General features: G+C 45.4%; 1 protein-coding gene across 33 annotated transcripts in view; it reads right to left on the reverse strand.

Annotated features, from left to right (window-relative positions):
* Window positions 1-25,776, reverse strand: part of NCOR1 (nuclear receptor corepressor 1) — a 1,832,391-nt gene that overhangs the window by 1,537,943 nt on the left and 268,672 nt on the right. For all 33 annotated transcript variants that reach the window (XM_085649294.1, XM_085649293.1, XM_085649281.1 and 30 more), the window contains one exon: window positions 11,708-11,764. In XM_085649294.1, the coding sequence (XP_085505420.1) occupies window positions 11,708-11,764 (57 nt within the window). The remainder of the gene's footprint in view (window positions 1-11,707; window positions 11,765-25,776) is intronic.

Consider the following 25,776-nt stretch of genomic DNA (forward strand, 5'->3'; position numbering starts at 1 on the left):
TCTTCAACGACTCTAAACATTAGTAATTAACCCTCATACAACTCCCACATCACCCAGCTCTTCGTTAGCAACAGTACAAGGCAAAATGTTTTCATGGTCTTCTCAAAGGATAAAACATCATGTGAGCTTACAACCACCTAGATGGTCCCCATTTCTTGAAACCAAGAAATCCAAGAGACTCCCTCGCAACTTCAGCCCCATTACCAATTTATAAGTGTTGGTCAGAAGCTTTCTACCAAGTTTACCTGAAAGTTGTACTCAAGAAATAGTGAGATTACTCCCTTTCCATTACATTATATGATAAATATATTTAATATGCAGTTTCAAAAGCAGCAATATGTTTTAGCATTCATACGTGCTATGATATTTTGTATAATCTACGCAATTTAATCTATTGACTTTTTATTAATCAAAGTATCTACAATCTTAAAGATTCTAAAAGCCACCCCTTATGCAAGTACATCTAAATATTCATATATGTGTTTCCTAATCATTTTATTTAGTTCAGAGTAAGGACAGATTTGCTAATTAATTTGTTTATATGAGATTGTGTCACAAACATAGCACTGAAAATGAACTTTCATTCCTATCAGTTACAATTTTCCTCATCAAGTGCCGACTACCATACCTAAAATGTGATTGTTATATTTCTTGATATAAAGGGGTACTTTTTTGGTTTTTTTACAATTAAATGTATGTGGGGGCACAGTGATACCAATCGCTCATGTAAATGTGTTGGCATCTTGGAAGAAAGTGTGTAGAGTTCAGTCAATAATGCTTAAAGATTATATCATCCAGATAGTATAGAGCTGAGAAGTCTTGAAAATCTGAGCAACCTGGCCATAGCATATCAATTCTCCACATGCATCATAATTAAGAGGGGCCAACGGCGCTCTGGTCATACATCTTCCTTCTAGCCCACCCTTTCCTCTGTTCAGTCATATTATTGCAAAATTCCTCAATTACTGGAATAGAGATGGTGAATGGCGCATAGAACATAGTTTGATTTAATCATGTTTTCAGGATTATATAAAATAAAATCTACAAATCTTTTGATGGAGAAAATGACAATAATGCAGCTAGACTACAATCTATTGTTCCCAGCCTAGTTAAAGGTATTGCCTAATTCTATGGCCACCTACTTCAATACTCTGGAGTCAGTATGGGATTGAGTGGAAAAATTAAAGGCAACGACTAGGCCCCTCAAAAATTAACAGAATAACTGACTGTCAAAATCTCGCTGGAGCTAGGTATATAGACCTGCAACAAGAAATTAAGGGTCAAAGATCACCTTCAACGGATAGGCAAAACTCAGAGGGTTGGGAAAGGACAGAATGGAGTAGAAAATTAAGTGGCCAAGTGCTGGCTGTGCAGAAATGGAACTGTAGGTAAGTAGAAATGGCTTGGATCTTGACCAGAACCCAAAGTGAGTCCAAGTGATACCTCCACATTTAAATACAGTTTACATTGATTTCTCAGTGTGGGGTAGTGACTTCAAACACTTGGCGATGGCACTGCACAGGGCATGCCTTCCACCTGGAATGTTGGGTTTAATGGGTAGCTGTAAGACAGGAGTTACACTGTAACTCTTTTCATTGTTTTAGTCAATCTTTGCTGCTCCAAGTTATGCTACAAGGTTGGCTATCTATTGATATATACACATACCTAACCGCAGACACATACATACGTATCTCTGTGTTGGGGGGTCTGTGGATCAGTTGATCCTTGGGATGCCCCTGGGTATGTACTCTGCAACCGCTAAGCTGGAACGAATCCCCAGGGATGTCACATTGGAAGCCCCCCACCCCCCGGTCACAACAAAACATAAAAAAATGGAGGGTGGTTGTGAGCCTGCAGGGGGCTGGGGGCTTGAGGAGGTGGGTGGCTGCTGGCCAGGATGAAGGCCAGCCACTGCAGCCAATTAGTCGCTGTGCACTGCCTTTATGTATGGTAATAAAATATTACTTTATGTTAAAAAAGATGAAAAAAATATTCACTCCAATTAACAAAGGTTAAATTAACTTTATACTTAGGTGGAATTTTAAGGGATAATGTAATGTTTTAAACTCCAAGAACCACAGAAATTCACCAGTTAGTTATGTCAAGTAACTTTAGTTTGTGCTCAAAGGTAACTATAACTCTCAACCTCACCATGCACTGCTAATTACCCCACATATTACACCATCCACTACACCTTCTATCACATTATTGATATCACTGGAACATCTGCAGTGAAATGATTGACTATAAAACCGTATGTTATCACTCACAATTCGCCCAATTACAACATTACTTTAACCTTTGCTTTTTTGAAGGGGGTGGGGTAGATGTATATACACATACATATATATATCCATATGTACACACACACACACACACACACACACACACACACACACACACACACACACACGATGAAAGTAAAAGTTATCTCAGCTGGCAAAGTCAAATCTTTTCTGAAACTGCGACAGGTCAGGACGGGAATCGTTTACAACGCATGCCATCACAATGCAAGTCATTACAACGACTTGCTGTAGGGGGCAGAAGGTGCTGGATTTTCAATCCAACACCTTCCATACTGTGGCACACAATGGAGTTGGAATAGTAAATTATACTATTCCAAACGCCAGAAAAATCCACCCCCCCAACAAGTTGTGGTAACGACTTGCGTTGTAATGGTATGTGTAGAAAACGCATGCGTTATAACAAGTGCAATTTGTTATAAACTACCTGCCCAGAAGACAAATTCCACATATCTTGTTGTTTGAAATAGGCAAAACGTATTTAAAATAATGAGCAGAAATTGCCTCTTTGAAATATTAATCACTGTGTGTTGTACACAGGGATTATAAGCAAGCTCACTATCTTGGAGCTAGTGGGTCTAGGTGTTAAGCAGTTTGAAGGAAGTTTCCAGAGTGGTGTAAGGCTGTTTAGGGCTAGCTAAGGGCTAGCTAAGGGCATGGTCCTCCACTCAGGGGGCAGGGACTCTTTGGTGAGAGGAGAAAAGCAGGGATGAACAAGAAGAGGAAAACTGCAAAATACTGGGTTCCATGGATGAAAATAGACATGAGAATTTAAGTAGTCATGAATGGCTAAGACAGCTATCCTCTCCAATGCCAGATTTAGTTTAAAATGGATTCTTTAAATAGCTTCTTTCAATGTCAAAAGCCTAAATAAATCACTGTAAAAGCATCATAGTAAAGTAATGGTTTGCAGATAAAAGACCCCCATTAGTCCTGTTACAGGTAACAAGACATCAATGTCAATGTGAAGTGTCCCAAATGCCAATTTCTTTTACTTGAGCACTCTCTTCGGCAGCTTATTAAGTGATTGTAGAGGAGACATTTGCTTCTCTTCCAGAAAGGCTCAGATACTAACAATATTCCATCATTGGCAGAGCAGCAAGGGTGTCAGTCCTAGTTTTCTAATAAAACAAATCTTGATACAGTCATGAAATATTATAGTTCTGTTACAGACAATGCCCAACAGCTTGATATACTACTCTCAGTAGCACCCCTTTCTGGCGATTTAACTGCTGGAGGAGAATTTCATGTTCTACAGGTCGTATTAAGAGAAACCCAACACAAGAAGCCAGAGCAAACTAGAATCAGTCAACGCTGTTAAGTTGATCAAGTCAGAGTTCGGTTTACTGGATCCACAAAGAATAAAAATATCTTCCCTGAGCAACTTTATTTCAGGCAGGTACATAAGTTTCTCATGGCTGAACTTCTCTTTGATTTCTAGACTTTGGGGGAAAGGTTGTGCAACTTATATCCCTGGATGTTTCTCTATCATTTCATTGTGGCACTTCTATTGAAAATAACTCCTAAAGAGTGCATAACCTGACTAGATGGCAAATAAGTACATTTTGCTAGTAGAATGTTTTGCATTTCACATAACTGCTATGATCAGTATATTTGAGGAGCCCACGTCATGCCACCACGAGACATGCATCTGTACTCCTGGAGTGAGATGATTTGCTCTCTGAGCCCAAAATACAAAGCGTTTCCTGGGTGGAGGGGTTCACACCTTCCCCAGGTCAGGAAGATCTATTGGTGGCAGGGGAGCTTCAAAGGCCTAGCCGCCTTTGTAACACACAACCCTCAGCCTCTCCTGCTATTAGGAGCAGGACCCTTCCAGTCTCCCCTCCTTTTCGGCAGGAAGACAGGAGGGAACATTTAGAACAGCCCGGAAGGTGCACCCTCCTCTGCCAAACTCACCCTCTCAGGTGGGGAAGGCAAGGTGAAGCCCACTCCTCAGTGCCGATCTTGAAGATGGCAAATGCAAAAACAATAGTTGATGGACAGAATGCAGAACAATGTCATTCATTCACCCCAGTACAGAGATCTGGGCCTAAATCCATCACTTTTTGCTAACCATGCCATTCCAGTTTGAACCCAGCCATATGCAAATCAGTCTTGACCCTATGCCTCATGGGAACAGTCCAGCCCGAACTGCCAAGCCAGGTCCTCCCTGGACTGAAAACAAGCATCCTAAGACCGGTTTCGGTGTTTCACCTCTCTTCAACCAGGATAGCTTGATTCCAGTGGCATGGAGAGCACGGGACTCACGTCTGGGCATACCCGACCCACTCGGGGTGACAAATGCAAAAACAATAGTTGATGGACAGAATGCAGAACAATGTCATACTTTCACCCCAGTACAAAGATCTGGGCCTAAATCCATCGTTTTTTGCTCGCCATTCCAGTTTGAACCCAGCCATATGCAAATCAGTCTTGACCCTGTGCCTCATGGGAACCGTCCAGCCTGAACTGCAAAGCCAGGTCCTCCCTGGACTGGAAACAAGCATCCTAGATGGCAGACACTCTCCAAACAGGATTAGGAATTGTGTACACCCCAAGTGGGGGCATACCAAGGGTGTATTCACCCTAAGGTCCGTAGCCCATTGGCTACAATCAATCAATCAGGGGAATTGTAAGCGCACTACTCATCAGTGTGGATCCGCATATCTGTTTAGCCGAAGAGCCAGGTCTTGAGGGTCTTCCTGAAGGTGTTCAGGGAGGGAGCGCATCTGATGTCTGCCAGTAGCTCATTCCAGGTCTTGGCTGCAATGTGAGAGAAGGAGCTTCCGCCTGCTCTGGGACTGTGGATGCACTGGGTTTCGGCCAATGTAAGTTTGGAAGATCTGAGGTTTCTTTTGGGTACGTGGAAGTTGATTCTGTCGTTGAGGTATTTGGGTCCGTTGCTGTGTAGGCATTTGTAGGCATGAGTGAGTATTTTGAACGTGACTTTTCCACGGGGAGCCAGTGGAGACTTCGTAGGTGTTGGCTGATGTGTTTGTGTCGGGGATGCCGAGGACGAGTCTGGAGGCAGTGTTCTGTATTGTCTGGCGTTTGCGGAGTAGGGACTTGTTGATGCCGGCGTAGAGTGCTTTTCCATAGTCCAGTCTGCTGGTGATGATTGCATGGGTGACTGTCTTCCTTGACTCAGGGGGGATCCACTTGAAGGTCTTGCGGAGGGTGCTGAAGCAGCTGGAGGTGACGGCGGTGACCAGTCGGTTCATGGCGAGTGATAATTCGAGTAATATGCTGAGGTTCTTGACGTGCTCTGAGGGGGTAGGTGGGCTTCCGAGGGCGGTTGGCCACCAGGTGCCGTCCCATGCATAAGGGGTGGTACCGAGGACGAGGACTTCTGTATTCTCGGCGATAAGCTTCAGGCAGCTGTTGGTCATCCAGACTGACGTCTTGCATTCCTTTCTGGAAGTTGAGTTTGGCAGTAGTGGGGGTCTTTGGTGAGGGAGAGGATGAGCTGGGTGTCAGCTACGATGTTGAGGTCGTGTTGTCGGACTATGGCTGCGAGGTGGGCCATGTTGATGTTAAAGAGGGTGGGGATCAGTGATGAACCCTGTGGGACTCCACAGGTGATTTTCATGGGGTCAGAGAGGAAGGGTGGGAGTCTGATCCTTTGGCTTCTTACGCTGAGGAACGATCGGATCCAGTCCAGGGCTGTTCCTTGGATGCCTGCGTCGTGTAGTCTGGCAACTAGTGTGCGGTGGGAGACTGTGTCGAAGGCCACTGCTAGGTCGAGTAGGATGAGAGCTGCGGAGTGGCCTTGGTCCAGGAGAGTGTGGATGTTATCTGTGGCGATGAGAAGGGCGGTCTCTGTGCTGTGGTTGCTTCGGAATCCGGATTGGGACAGGTCGAGGACAGCGTTCTCTTCAATGAATTGTGTCAGTTTCCTGTTGACCGTTTTCTCTGCAACTGGTTGCGAAGGGGAAGAGCGAGATGGGCCGAAAGTTCTTGAGGTCGGTGGGGTCAGCTGTGGGCTTCTTGAGCAGGGTTCGGACTTCTGCACACTTCCAGTCATCTGGGAAGGAGCCTGTTTTGAAGGTGGTGTTGATGTTGCATTGTAGTTCGGGTGCGATGGCTGGCCGCGACTCTGTGGTAGATATAAGGGGGCAGGGATCGGTGGGGGTCCCCGAGTGGATGATTTTCATGGTCGAGGAGGTGACTTCGTGATTGGTGTCCAGTTGAAGAATGTGGTCTGGCTGGTGTTTCTGGGGGGCGGGGGCCATCTGTGGCGCCTGGTGGATGGTCGATGAAGTTGTCGTAGAGGTTTTTGATCTTGAGGCGGAAATAAGTTCTAAGCTTGTCACAGAGGTCTTGGGATGGGGTGATGTCTGTGGCTTTGCTGCGTGGGTTGGTGAATTCTTTAATGACACTGAAAAGTTCCTTGGAGTTGGCCAGGATTTTGTTGTTGATGAAGTTCATCTTGGTGGGTCTTTATCTGGTTGTGGTAGTCCGTCATGGCGTCCTTGTAGGTGGTGTGGTTTTCAGTTGTCTTGGTGCTTCTCAAGTTCTTCTCCAGGTGTCTGCAGGTGCATCTGGCTTCTTGGAGAGAGGAGGTGAACCATGCAACTTTCCTGGGTCGTTGTCTGTCGGGTTGTGTAGCGAAGCAATCTCGTCTGCGCAGTTGGAGATCCAGCTGTGGAGTTCTCGGCTGCGTCGGGTTTCTCTCGGGTGAGGGTGGAGTGAAGTTGCTTGTCGGTAACCTTGCTCCAGTTCCTTCGTGGTGGGCGTTGGGCTGGTTTGGGTGCCTTGGGTTTGTTGATGGCCAAGTGTACGCAGTGGTGGTCCATCCATGGCGGCTGCGCTTTGTGACTGAATTGGAGCGGTTTCCTGCCACAAAGATGGGGTTGAGGGTGTGTCCTGGGTCGGTGTGTTGACGAGTTAAGTCTGATACTGGCGAGGTTGTCACAAAGGATAGTAGAGTTGGGGTCGCTGGGGTTGTCAAGGTGGAAGTTTAGGTCTCCTATGAGGAGGTAGTTTCTTGAGGCGATGGCATGGGGTGCGATTAAGTCTGGAATGGTGCTGGCAAAGGGTGTTCGGGGGCCGGGGTGTGAGAAAGTGGCTCTGTATATACTGTTCCCAAATAGGTACAGGGTGTACAGAGTCCACAGTCCCCAGAGGTTTGTCAGAGGCTAAAGTTAGATATAACCTTACTCTCTAAAGTGGTAGCTTGGTCGAGCCGTAAGGCAGTATCAGAGGACAGTGTAAAGAATTTGTTGCACACACTCAGCCAGCAAATGGTCTCACACACTCCATAACTGAACTCTAGGCCAATGGTTTATATATAAAAAATATATGCTTGTTTTATTTTAGAACCAACAATAGGTATCAAAATATACTTTCTCAGAATGAGAGGCTTTATATAAATACTTTTGCAATATGCAATTGACTTTTCTAGGAAGTTACAAGTGGTTGCAACAGGCAACACAATTCTAAATACAATGATGCATTGAGTTCAATGGAAGTTTCAAATTATTTGCCATAGATTACTTTTAGGATTACTTTTGGAATTCCAGGACTGTATCCTAGATTCAGTCCTGGGTCAATACTTGGAATCAAGTGAGAAAAGTCGTCTTAATTACTGTGATGATTTTTAGACAATATTTTGCCATTTTAAAAGTTGACACTTAGAAAATATTTCATAGAAAACAGTCAATGATTCCCTATGGCAGAAAATTCAAGTTACAGGTATAGTATGTTCTTGTTACTTTTGTAATCCAGTACTGGGTGCCTAGACTCAGTATTGGGACCTTTATCCAAAACAGGTAAGTAATTACGTTTTCAGATATTGTACAATTTTTAAAGAATATTTAACATTTGCAGAAATTGACAGAAGAAATTTCACAGAAAAACAGTCAATGATTTCCTATGGGAGAAAATTGGGTTACTGGCAAGTACAGTTAAAATTATTTTTCAGAGTCAGTGCTGGGCACCAAGATCCAGCACTAGGAGCTCCCCTAAGAGCAGGGGAGTATTTTCGTTTTCGTTACTCGGCTGATTTTTGGTGAATATTTTAAGTTTTGTAAAGTCCATACTTAGAAGAAATTTCAGGAAAAGCCAGTCAATGTTACCCTAAGGAGAAAATTGAGTTATCTGTTTAAAGTCAAGTACTCGGCTGGCAGAGTTAAGGTTCTGGGCATAGACTCAGGGGTCTCCCAGGGTCAGGTAGGTACAGTTGGTTCACCCTCAGCGGCACAAGGGCGGCCGGGTGCAGAGAGAGTTAGGCCCAATGTTATCCTATGATAGGTAGGGTGGCCTTGGTTGGTGGCTGCTGACCAGCAGGCCACGCGGCTGTGTGAGCTGGGTTCCTGGTCACTTACTCAGGGCAAGTGGGGAAGTAGATAGGTGTAGAGGTTGCACTGCCAGGGCCACTCGGGCAGCTGGGTGCAGGTTGCTTTTGAGCCTTCGGGCACTCAATTGATTTCAATGAGAAATCTCCGGTTTAGAAAAAGACTGCAAGCTCGGGATGAAGATTCTTCAGATGCCACCACCACCACTTCGAGAGGTAAGTTGGGTAGCTGGAGGATAGGTCAGTACCCCCGGGATTGGACACAGGGGACCGCGGGGCACCGGGTGCAGGGGTGCCTTTTGGTGTCAGGAAATCTTAGCCTCTGTTGATCGCGGTTGGAGGGGCACCTGGTTCTGAGGCTGCAGGCTTCTTCAGGAGTGTCGAGGGAGGTCCTTGGGTGCCGGACTCGGGGTCACAGTCGCCGTGGGGTTGTCCTCATGGTATTTGTTCACTCCGGCACAGGCCATGCTTGGCGGGTGCAAAGTGTGCTGGGTTTGTGGTTCCGGGCTGCTGCCAGGGATTAGAAGTAGAGCCTCTACTTATGGGAGTCCCAGGGGGCTTAGAGTCAAAAGGTAGCCAGGTCCTCCGGGGTTTGTGAGGTTGTTGGCCAAAAGGGATGCCGGGTTGGAGCAGGAGCAGGTTCGACAGGCCGGTAGGGCTGGGGCCAAAGCAGCTGGTGTCTTCCTCTTCTTAGCAGCTGCAGGGCAGGTCTTCTTTCTTCTAGCTCTTCTTCGGATTTTGGAATCTGGAATCTGGGGAAGGTAGGTTCAGGGTGCCCCTAAATACTAGATTTAGGGATGTTACAGGTAGGTGAAGGGCAGGGACCAATGGGTTCCTGTCCTGGGGTGGGTACACCCCCTATCCTGCCTCTCTCCTGTGGGAGGGGGGCAGTAGCCTAGTCCTGATTGGGTAGGGCTTACCATCTTCAAGATGGCGAGAGCCCGGAGATGTACTTCACCTCGCCTCCCCCACCTGAGGGGTGGGGTTGGCAGGCTGGCACATCCCCTATCCTTATTTGGGGTTTCCAGCCAAGCTCCCCGCCAGAGTGGGGGGATGCAGTGGCCTGCGGAAGCTCACAGAGGCGGCATGCCTTTGAAGCTTCCCCCTGCCCATCCTGGGGGAGAAAATTTAGCACCTCGCCCAGGATGTGCATTGTTGCAGGCACAGGAGAGCAGGGGCTCTCCTACCCAGGGGGCCAGCAACATGTCTGCTGTGTGGCAGCCTAGGCAGCCTCAGAACAGACGTAGATTGTAGGTTAGGTTTCAGGGGGCATCTCTAAGATGCCCTCTGGGGTGCTTGGTACATTAAATCCTACACTGGCATCAGTGTGGGTTTAATGTGCTGAGACGTTTGATACCAAACTTCTCAGTCTTCAGTGTTGCCATTATGGTGCTGTGGAGTTCGTGTTTGACGAGCTCACAGCACCATATACTCTTAAATGGCAGCACTGCACTTACAGTGCCCAGGAATGGACCTGGGTACTGTAGGGGCACAGGGCTCCTGCTCCTGTGCCCACACCATTGGCCTAGGGCACCCAGCTAGAGGGGTGGCTGATGTATGCCATGGCAGTGTAGGTGGTGGGCATGGCACACAGGGATGTGTGCCATGTCAACTCTGTTTTGTACCCAGACACTCAGCCTGCAAGGGCAGTGTGTGTGTGTTAGGGTACAGGGCCTCTAAGGGTGGCACAATGAGTGCTGCAGCCCTTAGAGGTCTTCCCTGGTCAAAAGGCCCTGGGTACATAGGGTACCATTTACCAGGGGCTGACATGTGGCCAGGGTTTGCCAATTTGTGTTTTGTGTTTTAGGGAAGGAACATAGGCCCTGGGCACCTGATTGGCAGGAGTCCAGGGCACACTCAGTCAAAGTACATTCAGCAATTCAGCAAAACGTGGGGGCATACCATGCAAGAAAGATGGCACTGGGGGTCTGTAGAAGAGGGTTCCTCGGAGTGTGGCTTTGGGGGTGGTCTGGATCTGGAAGTGCAGGTGTTCGGCAGAGAGGAAGGTTTAGCTGGAGGTGGTGAGGTGGAGCGTGCTCTTGTGGGCAATTGTGAGGCCCCCTCCAGGGTGGTTGGGGCGGTCTTTCCACTGGATCTTGTATCCATCTGGGATGGCGGTGCGGATGTCGGGGGCGGAGGCTGCATTGGTCCAGGTCTCTGTGAAGAAGGCGATGTCGTGCGAGAGAGAGTCGATTAGGCTCCAGATTTCCATGGCGTGTTTGTGTACAGAGCGTACGTTGAGGAGGATGCATTTTAGGGTGTCGCCGGTGCTGGTGTCAGTGGGAGGCCGGGGTGGCGGCAAAGGGTCTGACGGCAGTGGAAGCAGGAGGACTGGCCGTGGGTCATGTTCGTCGCGGCCTGTTTGTATTCTCTAGTCTTCCAGGGTTGAGTGCGAAGAGGGGGGTGGTGGTGTCGTAGCGATGGGTAGAGGGAGATCCAGGGTTCCTGGCGCTGGCCGTGGTCAGGTCGCGGACAGGCGCAGACAGAAATTTCCCAGTGTGATATCTAGGCATATCACACGGAGTATCAAAAGTAATTTAAAAAGTAATCCAAGAAGTAACGTGTTCTGTAATCTAAGAAACGGAAAAGTAATTTGGCTTACCTGTAAATCAATCAACTGCATTTGAACCTGTGTTCAACTGTAATTCACTGCATAAATATTGCCAAGTATTATTTCACTTGCCTGCACCAGGCCTGGCTTGGTTCTAGAAATAAAATAACTAAATACTTTTATACAAACAAAATTGGTCTGAGTTCAGTCTTTGAGTGTGTGATGACATTTCTTGCCAGAGTGGGTACAATAAAAGGCTTAACCCTACCCTCTGATATAGCCTTACTGCTCGCCCACACTACCACAAAGAAAGTAAGGTGCCATCTACTTTTACCTCTGCCTATCTTTGGGGTTCCACTGGACTCTGCACACTATACCTTAGTTTGGTATACTATATGCAGAGCCAGCTTCCTACAATTGCTCAGAGTCACAGGGTGCTGGGCTAACCGAACTGTGAACCCCGTGTTTCGGAGTCAGCCACCCTGGCTTCTGCACTCCTCTTCCTCAGCACAAAATACACAAGAGTCGAATTGGCAAATACTGGAGAAAGACACTTACCAGTTCAACTATTGGGCCAAGACCTTCCAAAATCTTATGTGCTTCTTCGGCCTTTTTCTGTGAACAACAATGATTTCAAATTACAATCAACTTAAGGAGTACACACAGTTCAAAACAATTGCTTTCTTGGGACACAGATTGATTACAATATATTATAAAGTCACACACATTACATAAAGTTCACTTTCTTTTTTAAATTGGTTAAAAAAAAAAAGAGCAATTTGATTGACATGGCTTGGCCATGCATTGAATATGCATGTAACATAATACATCAAGATAAGCCAAAAATCAATTACAAAAAAAACAGCAAATACCGGTTACAATGAGCCTCCTTTTTATTTTAAACGTTCATATAACATCTACAAAAATTAAAATGCCTGATTTTAAAACTCTGCTGTTTCAAAAAGACAGTTACTTTTGAGGCTATTTGATTTGTCCAGTTATGAGGGTTTCCCAAACAACTATCACACAAAGAACCCACAGGTCCAGAGCAAGGGACTGAGGGGCATGTGGACTCGATCAACCATAATCGGGAGGGGTATCCCTTTTAAGGACGGGTTCCCTCACACACCAGAGGTGTCATGCTTCATCATAGGAGTGCCTCCTCGCGTCAAGAACCTAGTCTCGACTCTGGTTACAACCCCCTCGTTGCGAGGGAGGAGCACAGGGATGTTTTGTATTGGTAAGGAGGGATATTCTAAAACCCTATGCAAGCGTGTTGTGAGTGAGGTGCAGTGCTAGAGTTAATGTGGTTAAAACTGGCTACAAGGTTAGCTTATGGCAAGCTTTATTCAGCTACCTTGTGACAGGATTAAAAACAAATAGCTAGTTAAAGCAACTGCCGACATTAGAGACAACTACATTGGAGTACGATCAAAATGTTTCAGCCTTAGGACCTATCAGAGTATCATAGCCTTCATCAGGATCAACAATTAGCTACTGCAATAATTATCGCAGTGAGGGGGTAGTAGCCAGAGTCAAGACTAGGTTTTTGATGCGAGGAGGCACCCCTATGATGAAGCAGGACACCTCTGGTGTGTGAGGGGAACCGTCCTTAAAAGGATCCCGCTCCCGAATATGCATGACTGAGTCCACATGCCCCTTCATACATGCCTCTGGACCAGTGGGTTCTTTTTGTGATAGATATTATGAGTGGGGAGTGTGCCCACACCGGTCCTTAAATCTCCTCCTAGCGCTCCTGGTGTGTATTCCGGTTTCAAAAAGAAACCATCCCAAAAAAAGTGAATCTGCTCAACAAGCGAGACAGCAATAACTGTACAACAAAAAGCCGACTAAATGGAGAATATTAATCCTACAGTTTATTTTACTTCGTCCCAGGGTCTTACATTTACAAGGAGCTGCACTAGACCTTCTTAGTAAGTGGAAAGGTTTGGGAGTCTGAAGTTTCTTTCAGATCTACCTTTTGTTGTACACAGACTAGAAAAGAAGAATCTACATTACAATCCTCCATTTACCTTTGATTGGACGTGGAATTAACTTCCTAACATTTTCCCACAAGTCACTCCAGTTTCCTGGCACCCAATGCGCCTTTTAAAACCAAGACAAGAATATTTTATTAAGATTCACTAACAAAGGTAGTAGCAATGCAAGCTTCCCAGAAAAACCTAGGCAGAGATTCCTTGCCAACAATGGTCAAAATAAAGGCAGCGAGCAGTGCAAGCTTCCCTTATTTTTGAGTTCACATGCTGGGATACATGAAAGGAGGTAAACAATATGACAGGTTGGCCACAAGACCATAAAGAAGGTTGCGGGGGGGGGGGGGGGGAGGGGGGGGGGATTAAAGAAATATATTGGGAAATAGCATGTCAAAACTGTATGGCATACATATCATCAGTACAGCCTCATATGAATAGAATACTGGACCTAGTACAGATGGGTTTATCAGCAGCATTGTGTCAAGTGCTTAAAGCACCATCTTGAGAGGGTGTGGAGGGGGGGTGCATGTGTGTGTAAAAATAGATGCATCACCTCCAGTAGCACTCCTAACGTAAGTGACATCTGCAATAATTTGCATTAATTTAGAGGCAACCTTACTGTGTTTGTGTCCAGTTATGGAAACCAGAACTAGAGGTTTCAGGCCATTTCTGAAAAAGGTCACAGGGGTAATGTGGGGAAATTGTGCACAAGATTTTGAAACGATTGACCAAGCTCGGTTGGCTACTGTATACCATGCATCAGTTTAAAAGAGCAAATCAAGAAAGAGAGCCCCTATTTATCACAATATGTTTATTTTATTTATGAACTAATAACAGTCAATTTTTTAGGGACCATAATATTTATAATGGGTATAATGAATTAACATAAAACAAACAGTTGGCAAAACAAAAGAATTAACAAAATGGTCCAGTTGTGAGTGCTGAGGTGGGCAAGGGCACCTGGATGCTCTGTTCTACTGCAACGCCAGGCTGAGTCGGATGTATGTGCTAGACGGATCACAGGACACCAGCTAAATACAAAATACTTTTCAATGAGAGCCCCACAGCCAGGAGGATGGTTCTTAACAGGACAGTAATAATTTAAGAGACAATATTAAAATGTCATGAACCTCGCAAACACACTGAACATTAAACATGCTCTAGTTAAGACTGTGCACGCAGGGAGGAGGATAAAACAGAACACAAAAATAAAGGAAAAGATATATGTTGTACTCTCAGTTTAGCAAAACAAGACAGGGCTGCAAGGGAATAAAGGCACAGTCGACTACAACAAGGAATATGACAGAAGGAAGTACACCAATTGTTTTGTTCACACTGTAATTCACCAATAGGTGAAGAACTTTATGAAACAAACAGGCAAGGCAGGAATACTTGAACCTCTGGAAATAAACTTTAAATGTTTATAACCTCTAATCCTGGAGATTCTTGAGACAAAATAGACTTGTGGTAAGACTTCTTCTAACTCAGCATTTCCCTTGTTTCCATATACATTAGATTATTTGGTCCTAGGTACAGCCATATGTTTTTCAGTCTCCAACACTTTGTTAACAATATTATCTCTTAGAACATTCCGACCATTACGTCTGGAAGGTTAATTCCCCTCAGAAAGCGATGTAGCCATGTGAGTCAACATATCACGACCATCATCACTTTTAGAACTAACAACTTTGCTGAATTTTAAAACTGTTAAAGGTCCACCAATTTTCATATTTAATCTGACAAAAGACTATGCTCGGATAACTATTTTATAAGAAGGGTACTTGGAACTACCTTTGTTCACATAGCAAGAATTGTTAACCTTGACTCAGTCCCCAAACGTCCAGGCTAAAATTTAATGCACCTTGCTTGCAATCAAACGTTCTTTCATTTGCTGTGGTTTGTTAAACTCTTTTGGATGCCGTCATGTATTTTTCTATTGACCTTATATACTTTGTACTTGCCTATCAAGTGAAGATTCATTTCTGACTGGGGGGCTCGATTTTTAAGAATCTCAAAAGATGCAAACAGTTGTGGAATGTGATGTTCTGTTATATGACCTGATATTCTCTTAAATTATATTATCGACATTCTTATCAGACATGCTAATTTGTATTCACTCAGTGACGATTCTGTTTATTTTCTCCAATGTTCCATTACACAGAGGTGACTAGGTGATTATAAAAGGGTATGTTTGACGAACACCGTACTTCCTCGGCTAGGCGCATGCAGATTGTCCAGTTCCCTCACTGCGCTTGGCATACAATTAATATACTGAAGACAGTGTCACTGTAAGCAGAGGCAAAGTTAGTATATTTTGAAGGATCAAACCCTCTCAGTGGAGATTACTACTGTAGTGTAGAATTGGTGATGTATCGGGACTCCCCGTGAACAAGGACAAGTCAATGATGTTGCCCACGGGAGCCTTAAAACTCTATGCTAAACATTTAACCATGGAACAAGCCATTTAGATATGTGAGCAATGAGATTACTAAATTACCGGTACTAGAGCAGAAATTAGACGAACAACTTGAGGAAGTTGGTGATGTTTTGGGCGCACCTTCCTTCAAAAGGGATGCTTTGTGGATCTACCTAGGTAACTATATTTACACACAAAAAAATCCTCAACTAAAAAAATGAGCCCTGGTTCTGTGTCAAACATCTACAATCACTGAAAAGTACCAGCTATGGTTTTAAATGCACAAAACATACACCAGCAGCACATGGCTATAGGCAGTTTGCATCAAAGGTTAATCACAGGGCCTGACGTGGTCAGGCCTCCATTCAACATGGCGTGAAAAAAAGCTTTGGGTGTGCACAGTAAGGATTGGCCACAGAGCCTGACCTGCACCAAGGCCATTTAGCCAAACCATTGCACTAGCAGCCAAACCTACCCCCCTACACAACCCAAAGTGGATTTCTAAGTCCTGCTGCATGAGTTGGCCAGCGTCTGACCTACTCCAGGCTCTCTGTTCCTACCCACACCCCTCCTCGCAGGTGGCATTTTGGCTGGGCAAAGGATGAAATGTTTGATGTTGATCGCAATTTCCATGACAATCTCAATTCTTGTGCTTCAAACCCTTTTTGTGTTGTAGGTAATTTTCTCTCTACACTGAAACCCACAGGTGGGCAAGCTAAAGAAATCTCGAACCAGATGCCCGATTCAGGCTCAGCTCAAGGTCCTCTTGGATCCTCAAACCTAAAACGAGCTTTCATGTGACTTCTGCTTGCCACCCAGGCTGTAACCTTATGCGCTAGGAATTGAAAACAAAGAATTATCCTCGGATGTAAAACGAGAGAGAAGAAATTAGTTACTTACCTTTATCTCCAGTTCTCCAGCACTGTTATCTTTTATATATTGTTATGCTTGAATCATTCAAACATCAGGATGGGAAATGTGTCCCCCCCCCCCCCACCCCATGTGAGTATATAAAAGATAATAATGTTGAGAGCTGGAGTTACAGGTAAGGATCGAATTTCTTCTTCCAACATTGGATCTTTTATATCGTCACCTGCTTGAATGAGAATCGCAAGCAGCAAACATTAAGAAATACAATGCGGGAAGCAGGCTCAACTTTAATGAAACCGGTTTCTCAGGACTGCCTGTCCCACTGCTTCCGCTCCCAGTAATGCTTCATGAATGTATACCTGCTCTTCCAGGTGACTGTATAGCAGATGACTTTCAAAGGCACTCTAGTAAAAAGTGCTGCAGTTGAAGCCATGCCTCTGCTTGAAATGCATCTTCACTCCGTGAAGATGACGCTCTGCTTTGCATTACCCATAGTAATACAGGCTGAGAGCCAACGAGCTATACCGTTTGGACAGGGACTGAGCCTTTCATGGTTGACTAAATTATACACATAGTTGGTCCGATGTGTTTATGTCCTTTGTTTTGTCTATATAGAATTGGGGACATCTACGCAAGTCGAGAGAATGTAATGACCTTTCTGCTGTTGAAGATGGAGTATGAAAGAAGGATCTAAGAATGACAGGCTCATTTAGATGGTAGTCAGTAGACAGCTTCGGAATGAATTTAAAATTTGTTCGGAATATCACTTTGTCATTCGTGAACCAGAGAAAAGGGGATGGTGAATGCCCGAATCTCTCCCACTCTCCAAGCAGATGTCAGAGTCAGGAGTAGTGCTCTTTTCCATTAGACAAATTTCAAGTCTGCTCTATGTATAGGCTCAAAATGAGGCATCAGCTGGCCAAGGACTGTATTGAACTCCCATGGGACCAGAGGATGTCGAAGAGGTAGAAAAACTCTGACTGCCCTTTCATAAACTCTTTAATAATCCTCTGGGAAAACAGATCAGATCTCAATGTGCTGGTCCTTCTAAATCTCGAGACAGCAGCCCGATGGACTGTCACTGAAGAATGTTTGAGACCACTCTTGGCCAAACTTAACAAATATGGAATGATCTAAGAAAGCTTTATTTGAAGTGGGTTATCATTATTCCTGAACCAGACACAGACGCTTCCATTTAGCGCTGTACGTCTTGTTGATCGCTGGAGCACGAGCCTGCGCCAGAGTCAGTTTGCGCTCCTGCGATAGATCCAAATGGCCTAATTCTAGGTGGTCAGGTACCATGTTGTCTAGTTCAGAGAGTTGGGATTGTGGTGGAGAATCTATAAATGATGTCTGGGCAATATCCTGAGATGCATCTTCAAAGGAATGGCTGGACGTGCTGCCAACTGCAGTAGCTCGCTGTATCAGTACTGGCGAGGCCACGCTGGAGAAAAGAAGTTCAGAATGCAATGGTCTGTCGTAGTCTTCTTCAACACCATGGGCATCAGGGGAAAAGGAGGAAAGGAACAGGCAAATATCTTGGATCAAACGATCGAAAGAGCATTGTCCATAAACCCTGGATGCCAAAACCTGCTAGTGAAGCACAGGTATTTTCTGCTGTTCGAAGTTGCAAACAGATTGTTGGGTGACCCCATTAATTGAATATGTAACCAACCTGTTTCTGTTCTAGTTCCCACTTGTACCAATCCAAAAATTCCCGGCTGAGTGCATCCACCTTATCATTCTGGCAACCTGGCAGATGTTTCACTGCAATGTCTACCGTGTGAGAAATGGTCCAGTTCCACAGCAGCTGAGCTTCTGAAAGGATCTTGGACCGTATTACTCCTTCCTTGGATATTTAGAACATAGATGTTGTGCTGTTCATTGTGACTAGGGCAGGTTTCCCTGAAAATCTGGGAGGAATGTTTGTAAACCTAGTCTTACTGCAAAGAGTTCTAACACAATGATGTGTAGCCTCTCCTCTGCATCTGACCAGAGTCCTCTTGTTGAAGATCTTGCAGGTGAGCTACTCATCCATGCTAAGTAATAATCACTCTGAAAGAGGGACCTGTATTTAGAATTGCTAGAATTCTCCACCGCATTGCAGCTAGTTTCAAGCGCCATGTGACACGAACCATATTTAACCATGAGCCTTCTGCCAGATGCCATTGTAAATCCAGCTGTTGCTGAACAGGTCTCATATGTAGCCTGCAACATTAAATGAGGGGTATACATGATGCCAACAGGTCTATCAGAGACTTGTATTGACTCACTATAGTTGATTGTTTTCCAGCACAAGTCATTCTCATTCTCACTCTTTTTGCCAATGGAAAAGCTTTTCCCAACTGAGTGTTGAGTATTGCTCCCAGTATAGTTTGGAGAGAACTAGCACTTGAACCGCTGTCTTGAGATCAACAGTCGTAAAAAAACGTTTTATTATTCATAGCACGTGCACTTAGTAGTTGGAGACCCTGATGGAGGTGCTGATCATGCCAAGCCCATGCATAGCAAGGTGATTGTCCAAAGTTATTCCTAGAGGTTTGGATGAGGTTATGATGTGTGGGGTACAGTTCAAGGCTGTTGGATGTGAGAGCCACTGTGAGAAAGTGGCTCTGTATATACTGTTCCCAAATAAGTACAGGGTGTAGAGTCCACAGTCCCCAGAGGTTTGGCAGAGGCTAACGTTAGATATAACCTTACTCTCTGAAGTGGTAGCTTGGTCGAGCAGTAAGGCAGTATCAGAGGACAATGTAAAGCATTTGTTGCACACACTCAGCCAGCAAATGGTCTCACACACTCAATAACTGAACTCTAGGCGAATGGTTTCTATATAAAAAATATATGCTTGTTTTATTTTAGAACTAACAATAGGTATTAAAACTAACAATAGGTATTAAAATATACTATCTCAGAATGAGATGCTTTATATAAATACTTTTGCAATATGCAATTGACTTTTGTAGGAGGTTACAAGTGGTTGTAATAGGCAACACAATTTTAAACACAATCATGCATTGAGTTCAATGGAAGTCTCAAGTTATTTGAAACAGATTACTTTTAGGATTACTTTTGGAATTCTAGGACTGGATTCTAAATTCAGTCCTGGGTCAGTACTTGGAATCAAGTGATAAAAGTCGACTTAGTTACTGTGATGATTTTTAGACAATATTTTGCTATTTTAAAAGGTGACACTTAGAAAATATTTCATAGAAAACAGTCAATGATTCCCTAAGGAAGAAAATTCAAGTTGCAGGTATAGTATGTTCTCGTTACTTTTGTAATCCAGTACTGGGGCATCTATCCACTGTTGTTGGGTACATACGCGCCAACCTATGAGGTGTGATTAATTAAATTGAGTGTACTTAAACTTGGCATTAGTCGATATGATTTTCGGGTGTCCGATGCATTGCGTCCATTGTTTGTCAGTAATAGTTGTGGCCAGCTCCATGGACAACCCACCCGCACGGACGGCACTCCGCCAAGTGCCGTCAGTGCGGGTGGGTCGTACATTCTAAAAGAGGTGTAAATGGCTGTTACAGCATGTCTCCCCCGCCCATGCGTCAGCAGCGTTTGCAAAAGATGTGAAGTGGGGGGTTCAGTGCGGTCGTTGCTCCATGTCTGTAGGAAATGGCGCATGAGCAATACGTACAGCAAGAACGAGCCCTGCCCAAATGTTAGTAGTTGTGAGTCTATATACATGCCCCCTCATGTGTCCAGACCCCTCTCCCTCAAAAACGCTCAAGTTCCGCACATCCATGGCAAGCGAACACCCCAGGGAGCATCTCTAGCGGCAAGCCAGGGACATATGAAGCAGTCCAAACCTTGGGCAACACATATCTAAGCCAAGTAAGTCTGGCCGTTGCCATTGCTTCTGCGTCAGAGTGGTAGTACCCGATAGCCATTCCAGTAGTACCGGTTGGCTCCAAGAGATAGCCTCCGTAGTTAACTCAATGAGATTGCTTTTGGACAATCATCGCATTGGCCATTGCAGTTGCGCTGCGGCCTAACAGCGCTTGAAATTCGGGGCACCGAGGCCGCCATATGTCAGCGGTAAATATAACTTGGGAAGAGCCACTCTGGCCCTAGTTTCCCCCATATCAGGGAGACCAAGTAAGATTCCAGATCCCTATAGAGCTTCCATGGTGTGAGAAAGTGCCCTCTTTCTTGCATGGTATGCCCCCACTTTTTGCTGAATTGCTGATGTTCTTTGACTGAGTGTGCCCTGAGCTCCTGCCAATCAGGTACCCAGGGCCTGTGTTTATTCCCTAAAACTGCATTAAAGCCTAAACCCAATTGGAATCTCTGGCCACATGTCAGCCCCTGGTAAATGGTACCATAGGTACCCAGGGCACTGTGACCAGAGATGGTCCGCAAGGACTGCAGCACTTATTGTGCCACCCTTAGAGGCCCTGTACCCTGACACACACACACGCACACACTGCCTTTGCAGGCTGAGTGTCTGGGTGCACAACCAAACCAAGACCTGGCACACGTCCCTGTGAGCCATGCCCACAAACCACTGCCCTGGCATACATCAGTCACCCCTCTAGCTGGGTGCCCTACGCCAGTGGTGAGGGTACAGGTGCATGAGCCCTGTACCCCTACAGTGCCCAGGTCCATTCCTTGGCACTGTAAGTGCAGTGCTACCATTAAGAGTATATGGTGCTGGGCGGTTGTCATTACGAACTCCACAGCACCATAATGGCTGCACTGAAGACTGGGAAGTTTGGTATCAAACTTCTCAGCACATTAAACCCACACTGATGTCAGTGTAGGATTTAATATAAAATGCATGACAGAGGGCATCTTAGTGATGCCCCCTGAACCTCGACCAACTCCCAGTGACCTGACTCTGACTGAGTGGCTGCGCAGGCTGCCACCACCAGACATGTTTCTGGACCCCTGGGTGTCGAGCTTCCTCCCCCAGGATGGGCAGGGTTCACGAAGGAGAAGCTTCAAAGGCATGCCGCGTTTGTGAGCTTCTCCAGACCACTTGCTGTACTCAGCAACTGGTTCTACCCCACACTTTGGCCGGGAGACCCGGCGGGAAAAAAAGTGAGGGAGAGAGGTGTGCCCACCTCTGCCAACTCCACCCCTAAGGTGGGGGAGGCGGGGTGAAGCACAACCTCGAGTGCCCGCCATCTTGAGGATAGGGGGACCCAGCCAACCAGGGACAGACTCCTGCCCCCCCCCCCACTGGAGAGTGGCAGGATAGGGGGTGTACCCACCCCAGGGAAGGGACCCATTGGTCCCTGCCCTTCACCTACCTGTAACGCCCCTAAATTTAGTATTTAGGGGCACCCTGAACCTTCCTTCCTCAGATCCAGCAACCACAAGAAAAGAAGATGAAGAAGGACGAGAAGCCGTGCAGAGCTAACAAGAGGAAGATGCCCACTGACTTGGTCCCAGCCCTACAGGCCTGTCTACCCTCGAACCTGCTCCTGCAAAACCCCGGTGTGTCCAGCGGCCGCAACGTCAAAGAACCACAGAGGACCTGCCTGCATTCACTTTCAAATATGTTTCTCCCGTGAACACCGGACGTGTGTGAACTGCTGCTTCTGGTGCCAGCCAGGACCCGCGTTTGCGTGAACAAACACCACGAGGAGGTCCCCCCGGCGATCCCAACCCAAGATCTGGAGACCCCTGACCTACCTCAAGCCTCCAGACAACGCCTGCAGCCTCAATCCAGGAGACACCCCCTACCGCAACCAGAGCGGGTAAGAAAATCCGACGTCTAAAGGGACCCCTGCACCAGACGCCCCAACTCAATTTCAATTTGAAAAACTTTATTCGACAATTAAGTCATGAAAGTATCATACATCAACCATCTGCATACACATATGTTAAAACAAAATATCATAGGCACACAATTTTTATACTTAAGCCTACGCTATTCACCAATTTGAATAGATAACATTAATGTCTGGTCATCCAATTAAATAAAACGTTTCAACTTAATTTAATTTAAGCAAGTAGGTCAATGAATGAAGGATAAATAAATAACTAACTACATTCAGGCGCCTATTCATTGAGCGCTGTTATATTTATCTGTCTAAGCCGTAATATCCAAGCCCACTTTATGTATTTTGCCATTGCAATTATCGGGCTCGGATCTGAACACAAGATTCTTAGTGCCTCCTCGTGCCTTCGGGTACCTAAGAGCCGGCAAACGGGTAATACCCATTTTTTCCGTGGGAGCTCATGGAGAGGACAAAAAAAAAGAAAATGACTCAGGGATTCAGTTGTGTCCCTACATTTAGGACATTTGTCCTGGGAACCTTTAGACCATTTACATGTAAATGAACGGATAGGGAGGGTACCTATCCTAAACTGGAAATAAAGTTTGCGATCAAACGGAGCTTCAATCAAGCCCCAAAAAAGTTCCTGTCTAGGGTGAGCCTTAATCTCTAGGTATCTAGCTGTTAGCTGGGATATGCTCCCCTTTGAAACGGATTCCATAGCTATAAATTCCCAGTTCTTGGCTTTGATGATTTCTTTTGAAGGGAAGACCGCATTTTGAGGATCATCCCATAGGTTACTCCATCCCAGTCTGTAAAGTAATAATTTGATAGACCTCAACCAGTCTATTTTATGGAAGAGGTCTTTCTCCATTATTTCTTTTAAGCCCAAAGCATAGTGCTTAAGCTCCTCAGTTGACCAGACCCTACGCCAATACAGCAATGGCTGCAAATTAGCAGTGTCTTGTAAGGTTTTCAAGCCGAGATCCCAGAACAGAGTTAACAAAGGAGTACTTTGTGGAACACCAACAACTTTCCGCATAAACCCGCTCTCCATAGCATTCAAACGTTTTGGATTATTGCCAAACCCCCATAGCTCAGAACCATATAAAGATGAGCTACGAATCTTCATTGAATACATTTCGAGGAGTGGGCCTATTGGCTGTGTCTGCGAGGTTCTAAATCTTTTTAGAAGGAAACCTGTCTGTTGTTGGAACTTCTAAATAGAGAAGTCTAATTGACTTTTCCAACGCATATTCTTCTGCAATGTCACTCCCAAATAAGTGAAGGCATCCACCTGTTCCAGGGGAAAGCCATTCATAACAATTACACCACTATAAGGTTTGTAAATTCTACATGGGTTAGGGCCATTAAGGACCATGAACTTGGTCTTGGAGACATTTATTTCCAGGCCACGAAGCAAGCAGAACCCTTCAAAGCGTCGGAGGGTAAGCTGTAGGCCACTCGGAGTTTTGGAAATCAGCAGTGTGTTGTCCGCGAATATGAGAACAGGAATACGAGTGCATCCGAGGGGACCCGGGAGAGGAACTCTGCCACCCCGTTCACGAAGAGTGAGAACAAGGTCGGTGCCAAGACACAACCTTGCCGTACTCCTCGTTCCACGGGGAAGGACTTCGTTACCTCGCCCTGCCGTCCCCACTGGACCCGAGCAAAATTGTTCTCATGTAAGCGGACGACCAGTGCCAACAACTCCGGCGCCATCCCCAAATCCTCCAATACTTGCCACAACTTATCTTGTGGTACCAGATCAAATGCCGCCCGTAGGTCGACAAACACGGCGTACAGGACCCCTTTTTCTAAAACTACTGTCCTCCAATAGAGGACAATAAACCTAAAGACCTGGTCAATAGTGCTGGTTTTTGGGCGAAACCCAGCCTGTAGTGGACTTAAAACATTGTCGGATTCCATCCAGGTCTGGATTTTGCCCAAAACCAGCCTACCCAAGATTTTTTGTAAGGCATCTATCAAGCTAATGGGCCTATAGTTGCAGGCCAACGATTTGTCCCCTTTTTTATATATTGGGACAATTTCAGCACCTTTCCAGGAATGTGGAATCACCATTCCCTGAGCTATAGCATTAGCTAGGTGGGTAATATATACAGACCATCTCGTTCTATTGTGCAGAAATACATCGGCCGGGATACAATCCATGCCGGGTGCACGGCCCTGAGTAACCATATCAAGTGCAATATCAACTTCCTCAACACTAAACAGGGGGGTATTATAAAACGGCCTCTCCTTGTGAGGCGTTCTAACGTCCTCAGCTCCTTTTGAATATTGTGACTTAAAAAAAATCAACCCAGGAACTCTGAGAAACATGATTGTGAGGACTGTCAATAATTTCGCCCTTCTTCCATTTAAAAATATCCCTGAATTTTTTCTAGTTTTTATCAGCACATGCTGCTTTTAGGTCTTGCCACTCACACTCATTCCTTTTTGGCTTTCCATAGGGTTTTTTTTATGAGTATTGCGAGCTAATTTAATCTTGCTCGCGTCATTTGTATTAAGAGCAAGTCCCAGATCAGTACGGGCTTGTTTGCAGGAGGCATTATACCAACTCTCCTGTTTGCTTCTATGGACTTTCTTACCTACAAAAGGTCTACAGAAACAGGATTTCAATTTGCCAACTAGTTTTTCATGGATTTTCTCAAATGCAACTCGGGGTTGACCTTTGTTATCTACTTCCATAATTGACGTCAACGCCTCTTCAACATGGGACTCAATGCTCCCTATAAGGTCTGGATGTTCTGCTACATAACGCCATTTATGGTGGCGTTCGTAGTTTGATAGAGTTTCGACTGGACCTATCATTTCAGGAGCTTGTTCTATTCTGTCTCCCATTCCTAAATCAAAGATAGCGACTAATGGGTCGTGATCGCTTTCAATCCGCGTCTCGACCACCATATCCACGAGTGTATGCCACATCCTCAAGTGGACCAAGACAATCTATATTGCTTGCCCTATTACCATTAACATACGTTTTGTTGCATATCCTGTCTGATGTAGTTCTGCCATTGGCCGCCCTCAGTTGGTTGCCCAGGCAAAACCCTTTCAGATGCAGGGCCGCCTCAGTCCACTTACTAACTGCCTTTGTCTCAAGCTGTGGGACACCCCATTTTAGGTCCTCTTCCTCTGTTAAAAACAAATCTTGAGGGCCTAATGGCTCAAAAGTCGTATTGAAGTCTCCCGCAATAAGTGGGAGCACATCAATAGGACTAGATTCAACAAAGGTACTTAATGCAGAAACCACCTCAGATTTTTTCCCACCTGGCAAGCCCCTTGCGTATACATTATATATGTCAATTTTGAGGTTTGACGAACTGGACAGCCTAACTCTCAATATGTCAGCATTCTGTGTATGGATGGGTTGGATTTTACATTCCAGGCTTTAACCCAGATGACCAAGCCTCCTGATGCACGACCCTTGGACTTTTTTTCCGCTGAAACAAAGAAATTCAAATAGCCCAACATAAACACAGGCTCAAGTGACCATGTCTCCTGGAAAAGACAGATATCATGCTTACTGATGAAGTCTGCCCACAAAGGAGAAGATAATTTGGAACCTATACCCGCTACATTCCAAGATAG

The sequence above is a fragment of the Triturus cristatus genome, chromosome 3_2 (genome assembly GCF_964204655.1).
Source record: "Triturus cristatus chromosome 3_2, aTriCri1.1, whole genome shotgun sequence".
NCBI classification, from domain to species: Eukaryota; Metazoa; Chordata; class Amphibia; order Caudata; family Salamandridae; genus Triturus; species Triturus cristatus.